Source organism: Aythya marila (genome assembly GCF_965140915.1).
Source record: "Aythya marila genome assembly, chromosome: 2".
Taxonomy (NCBI): Eukaryota; Metazoa; Chordata; class Aves; order Anseriformes; family Anatidae; genus Aythya; species Aythya marila.
The window spans coordinates 60,499,079-60,522,806 of NC_139043.1; the positions used below are offsets into that span (position 1 = coordinate 60,499,079).

A 23,728-nucleotide genomic window follows, 5' to 3' on the forward strand; every position below is an offset into this window, starting at 1 on the left:
ACTGGCTCTTCTCTGACATAGGGCAGCTCCTGGTCTCTTCTTACAGAGGTCACTGCTGCAGTCCCGTGCTACCCAATCCTTGCCACATAAGCATAGTACAGATGCTGTGGGATGAGGTTGGGCCTTGATGCTGGGAAGTGGGCCTGGTGTGTGAGGCTGCGAGATGGGGCTAGGATGTCAGGCTGCAGCGTAAGGCTGAGATGTGAGGATGGGACATGAGGCTGCAAGCTGAATTAATATGTTCAGATGGCAGCAGCAGATGTTTTGTTGCTGGGCAGGGCCAAATGCAGGCACCTGTGGCATGGCCACGACTGCACCATTAAGCAAGTTCAATGGCTTGGGGAATCATTTAAGGCTGGAAAAGACCTCCCAGATTGTCATTGTGGGGCCCCAACACCAACCCCTGGGGGAACACCACTGGTGACCAGTTGCCCGCTGGATTTCACTCCATTCACCACCACTCTCTGGGCCAGACCAGCCACCCAGTTTTCAACCCAGCAGTGTTCCTGTCCAAGCCATGGGCTGCCAGCTTCTCCAGTAGAACACTGGGGGAGACTGTGTAAAAGGCCTTGCTGAAGTCTAGTTAGACTATATCAACAGCCTTTCCCTCATCCACCAGGTGGGTCACCTGGTCCTAGGAGGAGATGAGGTTGGTAAGGCAGGACTTTCCTTTCATGAACCCATGCTGGCTGGGCCTGATCCCCCGGTTGTCCTGCATATGCTGTGTGATTGCATTCAAGATGACCTATTCCTTTGCCTTTCCTTGCACTGAAAAAACATGAAGAAAACCCTAATGAAAAGTTACGACCAAACCCCACAAAAATACAATGCAAAATGCAACATTGAATCTGAGGAGAAAAAAAAAAATCACATAGAAAAACCACCCCAAATCCACTGCAAGATCAAAAAGAAAAAATAAAAAGATCAAACAGAAAAAATAAAAAGAGAAAAACAGAAAAAGAGAAAAACAGAAAAGCCACTGCAGAGCCCCCAAAAATCAAATACAAAATCAAACAGAAATCTGAGAGAAAACCCTACAAAAAAAAAAAAAAAAAAAAAAAAATCCACTACAAAATCCACTGCAAAATCAAAAAAAAAAAAAAAAGAAAAAAAAAAAAAAGAGAAAAAAATACAGAAAAGTCACCACCAAATACACATACACATACCAAAAAAAAAAAAAAATCAACTGCTAAAACCAACAAAAAATGACAGAAACCCTAATGATAAAAACACCACTAAAGCCCAAAAAATCCAAGGGAATAACCTGGGGAAAATAATATAGAAAAGCCACCAACAACCTCCAAACAATATGGAGCAGAGATGCCTTGATCCCCTTCAGTCCCCTGAAAGCTTGCTGGTCTGGCCAAATTTGGCAGATCTGCACCCATCCTGCAGGTTTATCCCAGTGTCAAGAGTGGGTCATGTCCCGTGTAAGAGCTTCGTGAGCTGTTCGAGGCAATGATGTGTTCTGCAGCAGTGTGGGTGATCGCACTGATGTTTGATGTCTGAGGGGTTTCCTGCATGGTATGCCCTGATTCTCCCTTGCCCCTGAAGTGTCCCTACACAACAGATAGGATACTCTGGGGCTCAAAAAAGGGAGGGTGTCAATAACAGATGGTCAAGACCCAGGAAATGGCAACCATGGTGGTCCAATGGTGGACCATCAAACCACTTGTGTAAGATCCAGTGCCACAAAAAAAGCACAGAGGGTGTTGGCAATTGGAGATGCCTCTCTGAGAGAGGAAAAAGTATAAATAAATAAATAAATAGTAAAAACAGCTTGATCTCTTCCCTTCAACCCAAGCCTACTAATTTCTTCCATTCTGTATACTCGAAGTTTGTTTCCTTCTCTTGTCTTGTGAAGCCACTTCAGCACAGAATGAGTTTTGGCAAACATCAACAGATGTCAAAGTCATCAAGATAAATTTTAACCACAAGCCCAGAGGGCCAAGGCTTCAGTGCATTAGTCAAGTAACTACGAAAGCTGGGAGGTTTCCTTAGAAAGCATCATTTTATCCCACTCATGTTCCTGGGAAATCAGAGCAAACCAAAACAAAACCAAAGAGCAGACTTCAAACTATTTCCTTGGGTAAAGGGTCTCTAGATCTCTCTACATTAGAGCTCTCTATAGAGTTTCCTCAACTGATTTAAAAATTGAAGGGAAGAAAAAGACTCCAAAACCAGAGAGGTCTTCTCTGTCACATTGACTTGAGCTAACTTTTAATCCCGTGTTGAACTGGAGAGACATTTAGAGAGTAACTTGTGAAAGTACAGCAGGCGACTTTTATTTAACACAATTGATGAAATCACTAAGGTGGCCTCCTGTAAAACAGTTTGGGGGTTCATGAGACTAATGTAGGCCAGACTGAAAGCACAGAGCTACCAAAACACAACAGGGAAATGAGGAGGCTATTACATAAAATACAAGGAAAAAACACGTGTACAAAATGTAATGAAATAAAAATTCAGCCTTGTTGTGATTATCACAATTGTGATGTTTCCTTCAAAAAACATACGTGAGCAAGGGAAAAGGAACCTATCCATGTTAAAGGTAGAGCATGACCAGTCAAGCAAAGACCAGGGATTCTTCAGTCCAGAGGACGTCTGATGAAGCTGTGTAAGCATCTTGGCAGTGTGAACACTACACAAGACTATGAAGAAGACAGGAGTCCCACTTTTTTTTTTTTTTTTTTTTTTTTTTTTTTTCCGGGGGGGGGGACCATTTTCCTGCAATTGACTTTGCCTTTGCAGACCTAAAGCAAACCAAACATTTTGAGCATTGCAACTGCAAGGTCAGTATCCAAGGGTGCTCAAGTTCATAACACTTCGATGGACTTTGTTGAGGGAAAAAAAAAAAAAAAAGCAGAGTCCAAAGGAACGGTATCTGCAAGAGTGCAAGAGATACAGCTCCATGGCTTGAGCACAGCACCATGCTATCTGCTTTGCTTGCTGAACCTCAACTTTTCTACACAAATGCTAGTAATCACCATAGAAAGAAAGCATTTTATTTTATTTTATTTTATTTTATTTTATTTTATTTTATTTTATTTTATTTTATTTTATTTTAATTTTATTTTATTTTTGTCAATTAGCTTCCAAAAGCTGTTACATTTGTAAATTCAGCCCAATAGGAGAACCCTTCTGAAAACAGCTGCAGCAAGCAGAAAAGGTAGCAATTTGTTAAATACATCTGGAAATCCGTTCTACTGTAAAACAGATGACTTAACTGGGCTACTAGCAAAACCTGTCAGCAATCTATCCCCGTCTTGGAAGTCTGGGATTGATAACAAAGATGTTTTGAATTCTGTCATGTCTTTTGAGCTGGAACTGTGGGCAGGACTGGAACTCTGACTCATCCTGGAACTCAGTACCACTCAGGTATGCCATCTGCAGTCCAAAAACACCATAGAAAAGGCCTCGATGACCAGCATTATTACACAGGCACACATGAGATTTAAACACTGCAAGTAATCGCTTACTTGCATCATTTACAGAGGAACAAATTTAGCAGTCTTGCCTCACTTCTTCTAAAACTTTCATTACAGACAGCTCATCCTCTCTGTCAGTAAACTAGGAAACGTGTAGCACAGTGACTCAAACCCTGCCTATGAAGAAGCCAGGTTCTAAATTTTTAGCCCTCGCCAATTTGTAGTACCCACTGAAAAAGTTCTTGTTGCAGAAAGGCTGCTCTGTCCTGGCAGAGTTGGGAGGATGTCTCTGGAGAGACAGCAACTGCTTTTGCAACTGGCATTGTCAGCACCTTCCAGCTTTCCCTCCTGACACTGCTCTCTTCTTACCTGACAGCCTTTCACATACAGCTGCAGGCTCAGCATCTGAATTCAGCTGAGCAGCTGCAGAATCTATTTGCCTCAATTTCAGCTCCATTTCTCCCACTCTTGTATTTCTTGTTGAGAAACACTGGGATTTGTGTTTTCACAATATTATATTGTTCTAGGCTTTCCCCAAGCCTAACTTCCTGCTCTTTGAAAAGGCTCTTATGGAATGAGGTCTCATTTGCCTGTCTCTGGAAGGGAAAAATTGTACGGGCACACTGCACAAGTCTTCATTTCTAAATAGCTCTGCCTCAGCAACATACTTGTGTGGAACACCCTGCCAGAAAGCACATCCTCTTCGCTTGGAGAAACAGCTCCCAGCTCTGGCACTGTGTTACCAAGATAGAAGACAATTTCTTTCCCACGCAAAGAACAAAGAGTCCTACTGAACTACAGATTAACAGCCCAGAGATTATTTGTTCACTTTGTAAATCTATCAGTCAGACCAACAGCAGAGTTTTCTAAAAAGACTCGCAAGTTCCAATCCATGGTCACCAACATAAGCTCAATTGCATGCAGTCTCCAAAAAGCATCTACATAAACACTGAGTTAGAGCCACAAGGGAGTGTATTTCTCTAGTCAGCTGTTCAGTAGGTGGGGTCACTAGGAGGCAGGGATACAAGTCAGACCCTTCAAATTCTTTTCCCATTCTGCCAGGCAATTTCCCTCAAAACAAACATGCAGCCTTTGCTGGTATCAGGATCTGCTCCTCATCACAGCTAGTACAACCACAGCTACAACCATACAGAATTTCTCAGTTCTCATATATTATCTCACTGTTCCTACAAGAAAGTATTCGTGACACAGTTACAGGCACAGTCCTGCTCCTTACTTCAGGACAGAGGATTGTCCAATACATTTCCTCACTGTACTCTGGGGTGTTGATCTGCTGGAGGGTAGGAAGACAGAAGGACCTGGACAGGATGGCTCGATGGGCAGAGGCCAATGGGATGAGGTTCAACATGGCAAAGTGCCAGGTCCTGCACTTTGGCCAAAACAACTCCATGCAGTGCTACAGGCTTGGGGCACACTAGCTGGAAAGCTGTGTAGAGGAAAACGATCTGGGGGTGCTGATTGATGCTCACCTGAACATGAGCCAGCAGTGTGCCCAGGTGGCCAAGAAGGCCAACGGCATCCTTGCTTGTATCAGGAATAGCATAGCCAGCAGGACCAGGGGGGTGATTGTCCCCCTGTGCTCAGCTCTGGTGAGGCCACACCTCGAGTACTGCATTCAGTTTTGGGCCCCTCTACAACTCCCTGAAGGGAAGGTGTGGGGAGCTGGGGGTCGGCCTCTTCTCACAGGTAGCTAGTCATAGAACTAGAGGGAATGGCCTCAAGTTGTGCCAGGGGTGGTTCGGGTTGGAAAAGAGGAGACGTTTCTGCTCAGAAAGAGCAGTCAGGCACTGGGGCGGGTTACCCAGGGAGGTAGTGGAGTCACTGTCCCCAGGGGTGTTCAAGGAAAGGCTGGATGTGGTGCTGAGGGACATGGTTTAGTGGGTGACATTGGTAGTAGGGTGATGGTTAGACAGATGATCTTGGGGGTCTTTTCCAACCCTAATGATTTATGACTTCCTCTGATTGAAGTTGTGTTGGTAAATAAACAACCTGGAGCTTCAGGTAGTGATTCTCTCCCCTTAAGCAGCAAAAGGCATCATAGGCTTTTCTCACTTATTGCTTTTCTTCTTTCTGCAAAGACAGAGCTAGAGCTCTGTTGTTGGCTTGGATGCTCTTCAGTCACATGTAGCTGCTGGCTGCAAGAAAACCATCCACCCTTACACACCAGAAATTAAAAAGAATAAGGACAGGGCAAATTAGGCCCATGCTGGGCCTGCCCAAGCCAGAGGCCCTGCTGCTGCTCGAGGCCTTGTAGCCAGCTCTGGCAGTGGCAGGAGGCAGGGAGCTACCACTGGGAGCAGCGGCAGGCCAAGGGAACAGCAGGTGGTGAACAGCAGGTTCTGACCCATAGCTGCAGCCTGGGCCTTGTTCCTAATGCTGGCCCTGGCCTGTCAGGAAGGAAGGAGCCCAGGCATCCAACACCTGGCACAGCTCTGGCACCTGCAGTGTCCCCAGCCCCATTGCCATCCTGGGGATATGCATTGCCCTGCCTGGGGTGAAGATCTGGTTTTTGTGCATGATATAAGGAACCTGGTGTAAAAAGTTGAGCAAGTAAGGTGCACCAGAGGCTGCTTTTTGCTGTGTGATATCCCACAGATGAGAACAACAACCAAAATAAACAACAGCAAATTTTTAGTTTCTCTTTACCTTTTTGGTGTTGTCATCTTCCAGCATTGTTCTTTGGAGCCCCTACAAAATGCTAACTGAATCTTTCCGCCCAGCCCCAACAACCCCCACCCGACCAAGCAAAGCCCCTCAAGCTTAGGGGGAAGAAGAGAATCATGCTTGGTGTTAAAAATTACACGCTTAGTAACAATGCTGGTATTATACCACTTCACAATCATCCTTACACCGACTTTCCTCTAAATTTGCACCTTTACACGGAAATAATTAGGCATAATCCCCCATTTAAGAGACACTAGCAACCTTCTTTGCCCCCTTGCAAGTGAGTTTCTCTGAAATTATACAATATAATTAAATTCCACTGGCTTTTTTTTTTCCCAACCAAACCCCAGTCATTCCAACCAAAAATAATAACTTTATCGTTGTGAGTTGTCCATGATTATGGCTAATGCATTTGGCCAACAAGCAATTTGTGGCTTCCTGCAAAGCTGGTAAAGTCTTGTAGCCATTATTCATTTGTCTGTCAGATACACTCATTCTGATTAAATAAAGTCTGGTTACCTTAAAAAAAACAAAAACAAAAAAACAAACAAACAAAAAAAAACACTTAAAATGCTAAAAAAAAAAAAAAGCTAAAATGGCTTAAAAGCTATTGTTATCCAAGTGTCATTCCTGGTTTCTTGTACCTTTTCTTTTTTTTTTTTTTTTTTTCTTTTTTCTCTCCTGGATATGCTTGTACTAAAACAAAATAACCCGTTTGTTTGTTTGTTTTCTCATTACTACTTTTCGTGGTCATCCCAGTGATCTCAGAAACTACCTGCATCTCCACTGCCATTGGGGTTCATAGTTTTTCAAGCTGTTGCTTCTGATAAGTTCCTATTTCCTTAATCTGCTGTAATGCTGTGCAGCCTGCTGACATCTCCCGTGACACTTAGCAACACCATTCTTCACACCTAGCACCAGCAGCAAAACTAAGACTTTTCTGATCTTTCTGGACTTTGTTAACTTTATTTTAGGGAGATCATAAAAGCACAGAACGGTTTGGGTTGGAAAGGGCCCTAAGCACCATCTATCTAGTTCCGGTGCCCTGCCATGATCACAGGAAGGTGTCCCTGTCCAGTTTGCCCAAAACCCCATACAACCTGGCCTTGAACACTTCCAGGGATGGGGCATCCACCATTTCTCTGGGCAATCTGTGCCAGTGCCTCTCTACCCTTGACCAGATCACACTAGTCTGTCTCTAGTTGGAGGCCTCCCTTTTGGAGGAGGGAGGGTCAGAAAGATAGAGAACTTATCACTGAATTCTGCAGATGTTATCTTAGTGAAGATAAAAACACTCTTCCAATGAGTGGTTATGAGAGGCCAGTCTTTTCCAATGTATTTTTTTCTAGTACCACAGAAAGATTATAATCAAAAGTCACTTGAAATATCAATAATTTGAAGCGTGTTCTTGAATCCAATTGACTTTTAGCCAAAACAATAGATGCTCGATGTGATTAGTATGAAAGTTTTAAATTCCCCTATAAATTAACCTTTTCTAACAAATTATGCCTAGGAAGTAAAGCAGCTCTTTTGTGGAAACTTTGGGAAACTTTCTGCTTGTCCTGCATTAAAGTAGAGCACACAAACCAAGCATGCCCTCTGCTGTGTGTGTTTTGCCTAAGCAACAGAAGAGAGCACTTCCTTGTTGTTTCTACACTGCCGAAAGAGACCACACAAGGGCACTAGAAATGGAGAAAAGATGACAGCAGAAAGAAAGTGACTGCTGCCTGTACTCTTAGGAACTATCAGCACAACCAGCTTATCGACTTTTCAGGAGGAAGTCAGTAAATACCCACATGCAAGTAAGCAAGCATGTTGATTCTCAAAATTATTATTCCACCAACTAAACGTGATTGCTTGGACTGCTGAGAGAGAAAGAAGAAAAAACAAACAACAGACATGAAAGGCAGCACAAATCACCTCACTGCATTACTAAGTCACCTTTTAACAAAAACAACAAAAAAAAAAAGTTTGTTAAATATCAATTGCCAAACTTAGTGCAGTTTCTAAGCAGCGTAAGCTATAGTGGAGGACCATTTTTAAAACTTTAGTGTACCACATTACTAGACAGCCCTTTTATAAATTCTAAGTCATTTGCGAACATTAACTTGCATGATAACTAATAGTACCATAATATCATAGCCTAAAAAAGCTAAGTCAGTTTTAATTTCCAAACAGAAATGTCAGTTACCATAAGGTCATAGCAAGAATTTTGCTGAGATGCATGATTCTGAAATATTTACAAGGAAAATTTAATAATGAGACAGGCTCAATAATCATGTTTTGCTCAATAATTGTGTTTTTATTTACTGCTTTTCATTTTTATTTGTATCTGTCCCATATACAAAAGGAGTTCACATGGGACTAGTGAAACAATCTTCCAGGTAAGAACTGTTTTGGAAAAAGGTAGAAAGGTCTACAATTAATTCTTCCCAGAGCAGTTCCCTCAAAGTTCTTTTAATTGCTTTTTAAACTTTGTAATTGAAGAGTCATACTAAGTCACAATCCAGTATTATTCAGTTAGTCTAAACATTGGGAATGTCATGTTTTGCATTCTTTGTCCAAATTTATTTCAGTTCTCTGGTAGCAAGAACTGGGGAAGCACCACAGCTAAAATGGCTACCCTAATAGACCCCTGTAGTAAAAGGCTTTCCAAAAAACTATCTATCTTCATCTTTAAAAAGGATTTACTGATGCTTTGCTTGTGCTCCCAAGTTTCTCAGGATGCTGGTAATTCTGAGCTGATAATTCCTTATCCAACTGTCATAGTTCACTACTGAAGTCACACAGTTGTTTGAGTGCCATGAAATATCCAGCTTCAGAGTGGTTTAGAGGAAGCATACCAGAAGATGTGCTCCCCACCGTATATTAAATAAGGTTTAAGCAGAGGTTTGTTTGTACATGTGAACATCTTCAAAATCCCCAAAATATTGTTTTATCTTCATAATACACATGGTAAGAACAACTAATCAAGACCAAGATGGTTTCTTCTGATCACATGCACAACATGAAAGCATGAGTTACCAGTACAGACCACTATCTACCTGATCACCAAAATCCAATGGTCTGTTAATGAGCAGGTCTCTGAAGATCTGCTACTTAAAAGGATGTTTCTCAACAGAGAAAGCTTTTTATAAGCCCAAGAGGCATAACATACCAGCAAAAGGAAAGCAAACTACACTTTTGAAATGCAGAGATGGCTGTTCCTTTGTAAAGGAGCTCTGGTAAAGACAGAACCACTAAAACTCTGGATTACAAATGTCCTGAAATCTGCTTTGCTTTGAAAAATACTCCTGAATGGCAGCAATTTGCAACAGAAAAGGATCTGATATGAGTCCAAAAGAACGATCCTCTTAGGCCAAATGTTTGGCTCATGCTGGCATCAAGCAAAGGCTAACAGTGGCTAATACCACTTCAAAACTTTTAGATTAAAAAGACAGAAGAATATTTTTATGAAGACCAAAATTTACTACCCTGAAGATTTTATCTTGTTGATATCTCAGTATTTAAAAGAAAACACAAACATCTGGTTTTGGTCAGTAAAGTGTCCATTTAATAAACTCCTTAGCCACATTTCCCATCTCTTCCTCCCACCCTAAAATTTCAATTCACACTTAAGCAGCAGATGACAAATTGATGGTGTACAAACAGAAGTTTAAAATCTGTACTCGTGTACTAAGAGCATCAGGGGCTATTATCTGAGAAAATCACCTAGAACTTGGATGTGCCCATGCAAACAAAGCAGATTTTTATATACAGTCCCTATTTTCTTATAAATTTAAATATTTTACAAAAATGCGTTTTCAAAATGTATAAAGTTTAGTGAACACCCCAAATGTATCTTAAAATAAAATGTTATCTGATTTCAAGGGTTATTTCAACAATGAAGTTTAAATTGCACCAGATAAAAGGCACTTGTGCTGTGTGATGTCTTGAGCAAATGTATGTTAGTTTATAATACAGTGTCTTCTTGGATTCATGCAGTTGTCTCCGAGCATCAAGCATTCATTAAAGCAGCCAAAAGAGATCGTGAGTAAACTTGATTCCACAGTTGTGAGAATATTTTCTATCACTAGGCCGAACATACAGCATTGTGCTCCAGCTCTGACTCTAGAATCAAATGCTACAGAAAAATTGCTGTCATTCACAGGGAAATTCAAACTACATTTCATTCTCTCATAAGTTACAAAAAGATGTATGCCATTTAATTATCAAACTAAAACAACGTTGAACAGCTCGGTGTTCAAGTAGCTTGTGCCAATGAAAGTCTGTATTTAAAAACGAGCTAGGGGCTAGTTATTCAAGGAGCAGTGCATTGTATTTTCCATTTCCACTTCACTGCTGAGATAAAAGCGCAGTCCTATTTGCCTTCATCTTCTCCAGCCTTTTCATTAAGTGGCTATTGGTCATCTCCATCTCTTCTATCTTATCCAGTGCTGTTCTCAACTATAAAACAAAAACAGAAGTTATCATCACTAAGTTTAATTGGACTTACTGCTGTTCATAAGCCTTAACAGAGGAAATCACATCAGGAATCTAATACAACAATTTTTTGTTTTTATTTCTTTTAATTGAAGTACCACATCAGTTAAGGTATGACATTTTAACAGTAGCCATGTCATTACTGCAGCCAGACGAACCAGAATTCAACCGTAAAAAAAAACAAACATGAAGCAATTTAAATATTTAACACATTTTATATATATAGATATATATATAAAACACATTATATATATACATACATATATATATATATATAACACATTCATCCCCCGAACAGTTAGGTGCCTGCAACTTCCCATTGCATGCTATTTAAAGGGTAAGGCCCTCTCTACCACTGGTGGTAGTTGATGGATAGACGTATTCCCATAGGTAGCAGGCATTACACTAGTCATGCAGCAGCTCCTAAGCAAAGAAGATCAACAGTACAGTTCAATACAGCTTCTTCCTAGCTCCCTGTGAGGTGCATGCAGGAAACTTTCCAGGCTAACACTTGACATATGGAGGATTGGCTCCTCAATAATATTTAATGGAAGGATTAGTTTAAAATCATACAAGTTATCATATTGAGAAGAAAATGCAACTTTAGATCATTCCTTTCAAGGAAAAGACTACACTGAATTGTATTTAATACTATTTTTATGTGCTACAGCTGTCTTCTGAATGCAACACACTTGGAGGCCTTCTAAAAACACTTGACAGCAGTAACAGAAGATTTAAAAAGGAGAGCTTGGAGGCAACAACAGAGCAGTTCAAGACTGAAAGTATACAGCCGAAAAAGGAAATCAAGTCAATTACCTCTCGCTGAAGCTTCCTCTTTTCAGCTTTGAGTTCATCTTCCACTTTTTCTGCATTTTCTGCTGCATTTTTGTATCTTGCAACCTGTCCCTCAAGTCGCCCAACCTGCAAACCCAAACAAGATAAAAGGAGTGGTTACTCTACCACTCGCAGGACTTGCAATACACCCTTCACTGCTTGTGTCCTCCCTTTCAAGGGTTGCAAGAAACAGAGGAGAATAAAATGTAGCACAGGAAATATTTCAGAAGATACGAAAAGTTACAGAACTAAGCAGAGAGTTGATTTGGATAAAGAAAATCAAGAATTGGGGAATACATGGGATTAAAAACAACCCCTGAAAAATGGAAAAGCAGAGACCACATGAAAATGCAAAGGAGAGAGGAGACTGTATCATGACATGATGTGAGAGGTCTTAAGCTGAAGCACAGAGTCCAGTAACAAAGCAGGGACTCAAGACAAATTAACAAATCCTGGTTGGAAATTGCAAGTTTTAAAACCCACTTACTTTTTTGTTGTTGTTGATGATTGATATTTTTTTTTCTAGCTCCTTGCTATCCCCCCCAAATCCATAGCACAGCAGCAGGCTACCAAGGACCAGCCATACATCTTCGATTTAAATTCTAGTCCTTTAAATGACTTTTAAGTGGTCTACAGAGAAACTGCTCTATAGTACTGTGTTGCTGATTTGCACTGATTTTCTCACTTTGCTAACGTTATATATGCACATGTACATATATGCATGTATATATATATATGTTCTTGAATTTCTAAGAGCAGATCAATATAACCTTCTTACACTTAGGCTTACATATACAGATTTTCTTAAAATGTTACCTTCAGTCCCTCTTTATGTTCTGCTGTATACATTCATATCTTAGTAACTTAACTCCAGATTTTCTCTTATGGTTAGAATATGCACAACTATTGATTTGCAGGAAATAGGAAAAAAACATATATGTAGTGTTATTCTGTGGAAATCTCAAGAACAAGCAATAAGTTATGAAATACATTTTCATAGTTTTTGTTGGAAAAAATATTGGTAAATGTCTGCAGAGAAAGTGTAATGATATAAACAAATCTAAAGAAGGACTTACATTTTGTTCCAAGGTAGTTATATCTTGTTCAGCTTTTGAAAGTTTAAATTTGTATTCACTAATTTGTCTGTTTGCATCTCCTTAAAAAAAAAAAAAAAAAAAAGGAAAAAAAAACATATTACTCAAAGCAACTCTCTGAACTGGCAGCTTTCCTTTTAATTCAAATTCATTAAAAGACCATTTTACTGTGAAGCTTATATTCAGGGTTATAAAGTGGTAAGTATTCTTTCTCAAATCTTTGAGTGTAAGAAAAGGAAACCATTATAACAGTAACCATTATACATACTCTGCATTTCAATTAGTTGCAAGTCAGAACCATTCTCTAAGCCTATTATATCCGGATTCATGCCGTCACTTTTTGAATATTTCTGTCGTTCTTCTTCCAATTGCATCTTCAGCTTTCTAACCTGAAACAGAAGTTTCCTTTTGTAAAAAAATCAACTCCCAGAAATTCAGTATACCTAAACATTCAATAGGTCAACAAGTCCAAGTAGTCCTGAAATGCCTGAGATGGTTCTGTAAATGGGAGTAACAGAGCCATGAAGGAGAGGCAGGGAAGCCACTCCCAGGTCTGCGGAAGCAGTTCTTTCCCCATTGCTGGGTGACTGCCATCTGCACATCAGGTTTGCAATGGGAGTAGCAAAAGCTCCCATTCATGATATAAATCTTTTAACTGATTTTCATAATTACGTAGCTGTAGTTATACATGTTTGTATACATAAAAAAAATATTTAATAGTCTTGATTCAATAATAGAATTTACTACCATTTTAAACCAAATAGTCACAGTAAAATTAAGGCGTGTTCTCAGCAAAAATAGGCGTCAACAGCACCATTTTGAATTTGTAGTATGTTCAACTAGAGGCACAAAAATTAGTGTTCTTAACAAATGCCCACTTGGTATGTTTTCTTGAATTCTCTATTCTCAATACTGACCTTCATTAAAAACACAGCGACTTGGATCATACTAATCTTTTATTTAAGTAACCGAAGTGATCGAAGAAATAGTACTGCTTGGTAACTTGCAAGAAAGATGCTTGAGCTTATGAGATTGTCATTTTATTGCATTTAGTATTTCTGAATAAGAGAGAAAAATAACCAAGTATGTATACTAAAAAAATTTTGTTGTAACACCAAATTTGTTCTGTAGCACCAGAAATGGCAGTCAGCAGCAAGTTAGTTTCCAGCTAGCTAGTTACTGAACTTAGGGTTCTCCTTAATAACCAAGATCAAAGTCACATGGATAGGGACACTACTGAGAGGAGCTGATAATTCCCAGTAGTCAGCCTGATTAGATGTTGAATATTTAGTTTGGATAAGTAATTTGATTAAACACCAAAGGTACTTAATATTTGTTTATTGCTACTATATTCATATTCTGTAAAAGGATATGCAAAGTTACGTTTCTAAAAATAATAGTTTATTTTACCTGGGACAATAGTTCTTCCTTTTCTCCAGCCAGTTTTCGTAGCCGGACATCTAAAACAAAAGAACTCAATTAAAGGAAAAAACAAACAACCCACAACCAGAAATATGTAACTAAGGATGTATTTTTCATAACTTTTAGTTCATTTTCAAAGTAAAACAAGCAAACAAAGCCTCAAAGCTAACAGCACTGTCAGAATAAAACTTCGTTATCTCCCTAACAACATAACACTTCATTAATACTGGAAAAATTAAAAAACTATTAATTCACTGTGTATTTGTATAACAGTTTTAAAAGTAAGACCTGTGAGTTTAGTAATTCTTCAAAGTAAATTAACAACCAAATGGTCAAGAACAGCTACTTCCAAAACAATTTACTACTGGCTGTATATTCTTTTTCTTGTTTACTCTTCAAGACTGCTATCTCTTCAGGCAAAGCACCGCGCTTGTAAAAAGCATGCATTTCTAGGAAGTTCTATAATTCCTGTTCTCAGTCCACAGAAAAGTACTTGGGAAAGTGTCCACAGGAATGTTTCAATATCTCCAATCAGCCAGACAATCAGTTATAGCTACAAAATACATGTACGCCGTCAAACAACACGATGCAGCTCACATGAAAATTACAACTCTGAGAGTAACAAAGTATAAAGACATTTGTATTTCACCATCATAGAATGACAACAGAAACACCTATCAGATTAATCTGTCTAAACATTTAACTATTATACATAATGTGCAAATATAATGCAAGTGCACAGAATTTTTTTTTGCTTGTTAACAATTTTACGTTGAATTGACTTATGCACACAATCCAAAAGCCTATAATTTGGGCAAGTCTTAGTTGTTGTTTTTCTTTTCCAACAGTAATAAAACAAACTGGACCAAAAAAATCTGATTGGTTACAAATGTCCATAGATATCGTATTATATTTTTTTTTTACTCAAAAAACACGTTTGCTTACTCAGGATAAAAAAAAAAGTTTAAAAGTAGTGTAAGCCTAGAAGGTATCATTTTGTGGTTGCAAATAACAAAACACTGTGAACAAAATGCAAACAAGACTTAATAAACTCTCTGTATTTTAGGATATTTTTACCTAATGGTCCTTCTCCCGCAGATTCCAAGACTTGAGCAGCTTCCTGTGATACAACTGTTATTGCACCAACCGCTGATTCATGGTTTACATCACCATTTGGTGTGCCATCTGGAATTATAACTAATCCGTGTTTCTGAAAATACAAAAGAAAAACATTTTACTCATTCAAGACCAGTGCTAAAACGTAACTGGACAGAAAAGTTTTGAAAAAGCTTTTAAAATTGATTGAAACAATTAAATGAAATGCTCCATTTGTTCCCTAAGGTCAGGTTTTGAGACCAAACAAGAACAGTAACCATTCTTCCTCTTTTTCATTGACCTTGATCTCACGCCCCATTACTGGATTTCTGTTACTGTAAGGTAACTACTACCGACATACCTCTCCTCTCTTCATTGCTTCCTTCAGGTCAGCCAACTCCTCTCTGAGCTCATCTCGCTCATTCTTAATGCAGTCAAAGTAATTTTTCTGTCTTTCTAGGGCCTGGGTTCAGGCAGATACCAAGAAAAAGAATGGCACAAAGGAGAAAGCAGATGACAGATAGCAGAGAGAATTTTTAAAAATAAAGAGCTTAACAAAAGTAAAGAAATTAAAAGGGGCTATTTTATATATAAAATATGCATCTCTGATAACTACCTTTTTACAATTCACATATCTAGCGTGATTGGTAGATGTGTCTCAGCACAATTTTTTTCTCCAAATAGGCCTTAGTAAACTCTACAATAAATATCTATTTAGTATATTTTTTTCATAGGTTTTGATAAACTAAACTGAATACCAAAAGAGTAAGTGATTCTTTTTAACATGGCCAGAAATAATTTTTGCTAGAACTCAATAGACAAAGATCCTAAACCACCATATTCACTGAGATAACCTTTGTAGGGCATAGAAATAGAAGTCTTACCTCATAAAAGACCATTGGACATACAATTCTGGCATCCACTTAGAAATGCTAGGTTATAGTTTACTACTCACTTAAGTATACTAACTACTCTTTACTAAAAGCAAAACAATCACTTTTAGAGAAAAGCAAAAGCAAACACTAGCAGTACTACATTAGCACAAGAAAGAATCTCAGCTAAATGTACAATATGGACATCGATGGATTTGCCTACCTATAGTGCAGCTCTGTTACTTGGCAGTTAATCAGACATTTTCACTTGACTGGGCAGAATCCAAGTATTCCATTCAAATTTGGTATTGCATGCATTACAAATCATCCTGACCACTAAGCAGATGCAAGAGCACGCACACGTTTTGCAAAGAAAATTATTTAACTAAACTTTGTGTCATGCATGAATGTTTAGAAAGGAATGATACCATGAAAGAAATGAAGGTGAATACCACTGCATTGATTGCAATTGCTCCACATGGCAATTGCAGTATACTAAACTTTAATAATTATGGAGAATCTGTATATGAGAGCAAGATTTCAATGCATTATTCTATTGATTTCAACAGAAAAATTTTTAAAGTGCAGTTGTAATATTTACTATGTAAATATTAACACTGAATTACCTGTATTTTAAATGTGTGAAAGCATCAGTTGTCACCTGATAGTTTAAGGGTTTACAAGATGTCCTTTTACTTCCTAACACACACTGTATCTCCATAACTACATCATAAACAGGATGAAGAACCTTAATCAGTGCATCATTTTGTGTTCCACTTAAAGATAACAGAAGAGTGGACACAAAGGCCCAAAATCAAGCTCCAGATGTAAATCCTCTACACTTGCCCTATGCTGCTGCTGACCTTCCTAAAACAGCCTCTCTATCTTCCCCCAATAAACAAAAGGGCTGGCAATCAGAAAATGCTGATGGAGAGAGAAATGAAGTTTCTGTAACCATGCATCTCTACCTTCGGAGATATTAATTACTTAAGTTTTTCAACTTTGAATAAAGTTGATAGTTTTTGTATACAGAGAGGTGATAGTGACAGATTTTGTACCTACTCTACTGCTGGAATTCTTCTATAAGGAAGATTAAAAACCAAAAACAGATAAAATCAGGCCAATTAAAGTTCTGTGGGTATCTTTTAATATCAGTGTGACTAAAATATATCCACTCGGCAGAATGCACATTTATCTGAGGTTCTATTTACTAAATATTCCAAAAACCTTCACAAAATCTATACCAAACTCAGATACAGCATGGATAATTTCAACTTGGTCATACATGTACTAAAGAGTAAAATAGCTGTATATTTCAGGAATAATCTAACCTCGATGTTATAATTCAAAAACCTCAAATTGACCACATTTAAAATCAAGTACAATTGTAAATTTCAATCATTTTATAGAACTAGGATAACCTAAGGCGGAAAATGTAAAACTGAAGCTCATGCTATCTTTGTTCTGCTTGCCTCCCTTTCTTCCTCTGAGGTAGCAGTATTGCATACACTTTAACAGTAGGTTATAAATCTAGTCCAAGTACCCCTCTGTGAAGCTGAAATAGAGTAAAATTAGCAAAATAACTTGGGGAGAAAGACACAAAAACTGTAAGCTTTAAAAAAAAAATATTAGATAATGTGAGCAAAAAAAGACAACAGCATTATTACATTTTAAGAATTAAGAGATTTCAAGTTTGAGATAATTAAAAAAATAAAATATATGGAAAAAAAAAAAAAAACAAGAACACAGACTTTGAGAAAAATTTTAGCTTCCAACTTAGTGAGTGTCCACATACACTAGAAGAAAAAAATCTTTGTGAAACTAGTTGATCGCTCTTTGAACATTATGTAGAGGATAGGCTCTGCACTAACTGTAGTGACATCTTTGGAAGAAAAAAAAGGATTGCACAAACTGGGACAGTCCAGTACACAAAGACAATGAAGAGTAAACATGGAAGAAATATGGTCACATAATTTAAAATTAAAAAAAAAAAAAATCTGAAGAATATTCAGTGAAAAAAAAAACATTTAACAGTTGCAATGTCATGTTATGATGAAAAAGAGGATTGCAATATGGATTGAAGGACTAAAACATGAAATAAATACAGACTGAAGATAAGAGAGTATAACTTTTTTTTTTTTTTTTTTTTAAATCAGGCACCACAAGCTAAAGTGTCTTGAGCTCCAGTGAATACAGCAATATTCAAAGAAATCTGAGTATGTGAAAATCCTGGTATAAAATTTTTTAGTTAAAGAGAGAAACAGCCCTAGAGTTACTAAAGGACACTTCCTTTCTGAAGACTATCCACAGTTAACTCCCTCTTACAAGCAGGTAGGTAATTTATTTGTGGCCCAGAACAGCTAAAAGTTCAGGGCCATATAATTATTGCCGAGAGTCAGCCTGACTCTGAAACAGTTTTACCAGTTTTGGACTGCACAGAAGCAAAACTGACAAACCCTGTCTGAACTAAATTAGCTGTACAGAAAATACCAACTCTGCTCTTCTACCTGTACCACCTTTTGACCTACACAGGAGCCCTACAGACACTCCTCAGAAGGGATGAGGCTGCCAGTGTTTTAGTTTCCAAGTCTTGGAGTTTAGAGTTGGAACCGTCTTAGCACACAACTAATGTACAGTGTCAGCCGGGTTCAGTGTTGCATCCAAACTAAGGCCCTGGAAGGATCAGGAATGTGATACAGAATTGTGCAAGTGTGGCTGCAGAGTCATTTCGTGCCTGGTCGTAGTCTTAGCACCAGGTATGTTAAATGGAAGCACGCTTAACAAGTATTTACTGAGACTTCCCTGCATTTTGACCCTTAATACCTGCAGCTCCCTGCGTTTTCCATTATTTTGGTTCTCTCTCTTATTCAAAATAGTGGAAGGCAAATCATATTAAAATTCACTGTGATTCCTGTGAAAACTGCTAAGACAATTATAAAGGTAGCAGCCAAATCACTAGCAAAGTCTGAAAGTCTTGATTACAGGTTAAAAAAAATATACAATTGTATGCATAACAGTCGATGATGTTATAGATTTAGTATTATTCACCATTATACAAGTAAAGATAAAGTGGAGCTTTTTTTTTTTTTCTCTAATAAGAAGACAGACTGAAAAAACATTGTGAATAAATATTCAAACTGGGAATAGCCTTCATTTCTTTGGAGTACACAGCATTCCTTAGCGGGAAGAGGGATATCTGTCTACTTCTAGAATTAAAAAAAATACCTTTCCCCCCCCATATTTGTTTCATACCCCTATTTTTTTATCTTTCCAATTAATTGTCTCCTGGAGATCAAACACCTCTTTGGTTATGCAGTCTATATTCTGCTGCATGCGTTGATTCTCCTGTAATAAATAATATGAGGGAAGAATAAAAGAAGACAAGTGAAGAAATGGGGAAAAACATTCAAGTAGATAAAGGAAATAAAATAGTAAAAGCAAACCAAGGAGTTTATGAGCATGAGGTTAAAGAAAAAGGGTGTGACTGAGTGTAACATAGTATTTTATTTTCCCTTTAAATTCACGCAAGAAAACTGTGATTTTATTCCATCGTTTCATATTGATTGCAGAATTTAGTACAGCTAGGACTACTTTTCTTTCGTAACAGTTCCCACTGCAGACTGGCGATAACATCCTTTCTTTAGGAGAACAATTAACCTTGGGGTAGTTTTCATATACCTTTAAGTACTGCTTAGGACCAAACATCCTCACCCACCCACCAGCTGCCCCCAGCCCCTTCCCAACACATTCTGTTATTTAGAAAAACAACCTTGTTTATGGAATAAGACGAAAGGGGAACAGCGTACTAATAAAAAGCTTTCTACGTGCATGCTTATAAGTTACTTAAATACATTAGGAAGTTCACTGTCACAGAACAAAACTGTAATTATGTAATAATAATGTTAATGCAAGAAACTTTATTAATGGACTTCTAGCCTGTACTTCCATTCCATAAATTTGTCAGCAGGAAGGTACATAAATATCAAATAAATAAAGCTACCATTTAGCCAATAAGTTTAAAACATTGTATGTTTGCAAGATACTGTCCATTAACAACAAAAAAAAAATTAGGAATAAACTGCTGAGAAGCATATTATGTGTATGATGAATTCTTTATCTAGTCTGCCTTCAAAGCACTGCAACTCCAGGCAAAACCAGCAAAAAATATCAGCAGTTTGTCCACAATTTGGAATAGTCAAGTTGCAGCATCTGTTCAAAGAACTTTAGAAATACAGCAAAAGCACAGGACACGTTAACAGAAGAACTAATCCAGAAATTTCATTATCAAATGATATTGATACTGAAATTGATCAATTGATATTGGTATTACCAAGGATAAAAATAAGCCCTTAAACAGTGCAATTATATCTAAGGAACTATTACCATTTTAGAAACTGGGGATGATGTTAAGCCTGCGAAAAGGAATCTGGACTAATTAAGCTCATTTTGTATATGACTACTCCTGTTCAAATCTTACACTGTTCTTATTTGCACAGGTTCTATCATTCATTATTGCATATCAACATACCTCTATCAATTCATCTCTCTGTCGAAGGCCCTCTTTAAGTTCATCCAGCTTATGCTGTAGAACACTGCACGTGTGTTTCTGTCTTTCCAATTCCTATATCAAATAAGCAAATAAATCATGAATTTATTTGTGGTTTGTCATACATCTTAAATACAAAGTTAAAAAAAAATACTAATCTCCTTTAACATAACATTACCTAAGAAATTCCTGCAACAGCTTAAGAAATTCCTAGAAATACCTAGTGGCTAAAAATAACAAAGTAAGTTTTAGGTAAGTTTTCCAGACACTTACTATAGAGATTTCATTTAATAAAATTTGGAGGGGAGAGAAAAAATGCCATAAAAGTTTATATAAAAGATCAGTAAGAAAGACTCAGATACTGAATTTATCTCCATATTGTTGGAAAAAAAGCTGCCACATAGATTTTCCCTTTCCAAGAAAGTGTGACAGAACATGCTCTGTTCTGTTCAAATGAATATATTTAACATTAGTGTTTGTTATTAACTAACTTTTTTTTTTTTTTTAAACTTAAACTCCATAATATGTAAAAGATCTTTGGCCACTAAGATGGACATATTTTTCTGTGAATCCAAAGGTTTTTGACCATTTCTTATTAAAAAGTGCAGGCTTGCTATGATTTATCTTGTTAGTGACCAAAAAGAAAAAAAAAAAAATCAGTACCTTTGACTTCTCTTCATTTTCCCTGTAGAACTCAGCTATCTGTTCTTCTTTCTCCTCAATGACATCTTTTAGAGTATCCACTTGGTAAACCAAATTGTTTTTCTCATTGTCTAGTTGAGCATTGGAAACCATAGCTTTCTTGTATTTTTCTTCAACTTCAGCTAGTGAATCCTAGAGGCAGTAGAAAGGGTTATATTAGTCTAACTTTAAATATAAAATTATTTTAATTAATTTTTAATTTTATCATTAAAACTGAAGTGTTAGCTATTTCACAATCAAACTTTGCAAACATTTTTGTTTCTGAACAATTATTTGTGTCATGTTTTTAGAGATATGAAGTCACAGTTTGATTTCCATTGTTCAGGTTAAGTTATACCCATCAACCGATAGTTATCGTTACAAAACCATGAAAATTACAAGATAATATTCCACTTGCACTTTCTGCTCTGCCGACTTCATAACTTAACTTACACGAACAAAGACGTATTATCACAGCTTTACTGCATTTTCAGTGTATGGACAGGAAACCACTTCAGAATTCAGCAACAAATCTGACAAAACTCAAACAGACGACTATAAAAGACTACATAAAAGTCTCTAAGAATATCTTTAACTTAATTTTCATTACTTAAGTAGTGGTGTATACTTCAGATTATATTGAAACTGTTTTATCTTCTGAAAAAAATAGAATAATATTTTCTAGGGAATAGTACGTCACACATTATCATAACATCCATGTTTAGTTATTATGACAGTGGACAGATTATGACATGACATCAGCAGAAGGGCACCAAGCCTGGGTTTTCCAGAAAACCTAACAGTAGAAGTAAGGACTAAGATTTTAGGGGAGAGGCTGGTAACGATCTGATTCCTAAAAATTAAAAATAAAGTTTAAGCACCGAACTCTATTCCATGTCATAATGAATCTTCATTTTGAAAAAGCTGTCTGTAAGGTGCATGTTTTCCATTTTATAATTCTATCAATTACATACACTTATACCTCTGTTTAATTCATTGAATTCAGGAATTTTGTGCTGGAGAAATACAGTATTTCAGAAACCCCAGAAAAAATAATTCAGGAGTTGTACAGATCAGAAGAGAAAAGACAACATAAGAAGTAAAAAGATAAGAAAGGTACCATTATTATCTGGGAAATATTAAACTCCAAGTGGCAAAGAAGATTCAGGATAAGATGGAAGAAAATAATGAAAAACTAAAGATCATCTGAAAGTAGATTCAGGTAATTCAAGTTTTAGATTAAAATCACAGAAAACATTTTTTGATAACGCAATCATGATAAATCCTGTAATAACTGGTGAAACAAAACATCAGAGACTGCAACCTTCCAATGACTTCCAAACAATAATTTAATATAGAGGTAAAGGAAAATAACATTTAAATGAATGATAGCGTCCTTCTATGGGAATATACAGGAATAAAAAAAAACAACAAGAAAAGAGCTAGGAAACAGTGCCTGTTATTGATTGCTTCTGTGAGGGTCATGAGTAGAGTCATATAATGATTTAGGTTGGAAGAGACCTCTGGGTGCCATCTGGCCTAACCTCCTAATTGAAGCAGGGCCTACTGAAGTCAGGCTGCTCAGTGCTTTCTCCAGTTCATTCTGTATGTCTCCAGGGATGTAGACTGCCTTCCCTGTGGAAACTCTTTTTCTTGAAGACCAACTGGAATTTCTCTCCTTACAATGCAACTTTTTTTCTGTTACACCTTGCCCTATCATTGTGTGCCTCTGAAAGGAGCATGCACTCTCTCTTCCCTACCTCCACCCGTCAGGCAGCTGAAACAGCATCTTAATAAAAACCCATTTCTCCCTTACTGTATGCCACGTGCTGCAGGACTCAAGTCATCTACAAGCACTGTAAGAAAGACACCTGTCACTGTCAGTTTGCTTCTAACAGCCTAAAAAAAAAGAAAAGAAAAATAAAAAGAGACTTGCTCGAAGCTTAAAAGATCAGATTAAAATGTAAATAATTACATTAATGGGGAAAAATATGCAGTTATGGAAGACAAATAAGTTAATTTTGAGACAGATGAGTGACGATTGCTTCCAAGAAAAAAAAAAAAAAAAAAAAACACGCTATTCTTAAGTCTCTGATCAATTTAAAAAAAAATGGTACATTGCTACTATTTATTTGGAACCATGCCTTTTTTTGAGGGATGACTTGTACACATTCCCTATAGTATAAGAGTTACATACAGCTTCAGTAATCTGCCAGTCTTGCAAAAAAATAATACAAATTTAGAAGAATTTTTGAAATGCATGCATGAGGCAGTGGGATGCCTAAGGATGAAGCAGTGGGAATGGACTGGAATGAAAATGGATAATAAGATTCCACATGAAACCTGTATCTATGAAGATACCACTAATAATTCTACCAGCAATGACAAAAGGCTATACAAATAAGCCTGTTTAGCTAGAACAAGACGATTAAACCTAACAGACATCAAGACAGCTCCATAAAATGCATAAAGAGAAAAATCTCGAGGAAAGAAAGAGTATTAATTTCTAGCTGACAAGGGAATATGGAGAGAGTAAGAAAACAGACATCAAAAAATTTGAAGAACTGACTAAATCAGAACTACACAGAC

The 23,728-nt window shown here is 37.4% G+C and overlaps 1 protein-coding gene across 19 annotated transcripts in view; it reads right to left on the reverse strand.

Annotated features, from left to right (window-relative positions):
• Positions 1–8,423: 8,423 nt before the first annotated feature.
• The window catches only part of LRRFIP2 (LRR binding FLII interacting protein 2), a 55,540-nt gene continuing 40,235 nt past the window's right edge, over positions 8,424–23,728 (reverse strand). For 15 of the 19 annotated variants that reach the window (XM_082754625.1, XM_082754623.1, XM_082754620.1 and 12 more), the window contains 10 exons: positions 21,122–21,292; positions 20,441–20,533; positions 19,165–19,257; positions 15,402–15,503; positions 15,023–15,155; positions 13,934–13,983; positions 12,792–12,912; positions 12,506–12,585; positions 11,412–11,516; positions 8,424–10,559 (listed from right to left, as the gene is read on the reverse strand). In XM_082754625.1, the coding sequence (XP_082610751.1) occupies positions 10,449–10,559; positions 11,412–11,516; positions 12,506–12,585; positions 12,792–12,912; positions 13,934–13,983; positions 15,023–15,155; positions 15,402–15,503; positions 19,165–19,257; positions 20,441–20,533; positions 21,122–21,292 (1,059 nt within the window). In that variant the 3' untranslated portion in view covers positions 8,424–10,448. The remainder of the gene's footprint in view (positions 10,560–11,411; positions 11,517–12,505; positions 12,586–12,791; positions 12,913–13,933; positions 13,984–15,022; positions 15,156–15,401; positions 15,504–19,164; positions 19,258–20,440; positions 20,534–21,121; positions 21,293–23,728) is intronic. The other 4 variants (XM_082754619.1, XM_082754632.1, XM_082754624.1 and 1 more) reach the window with 2 other exon arrangements.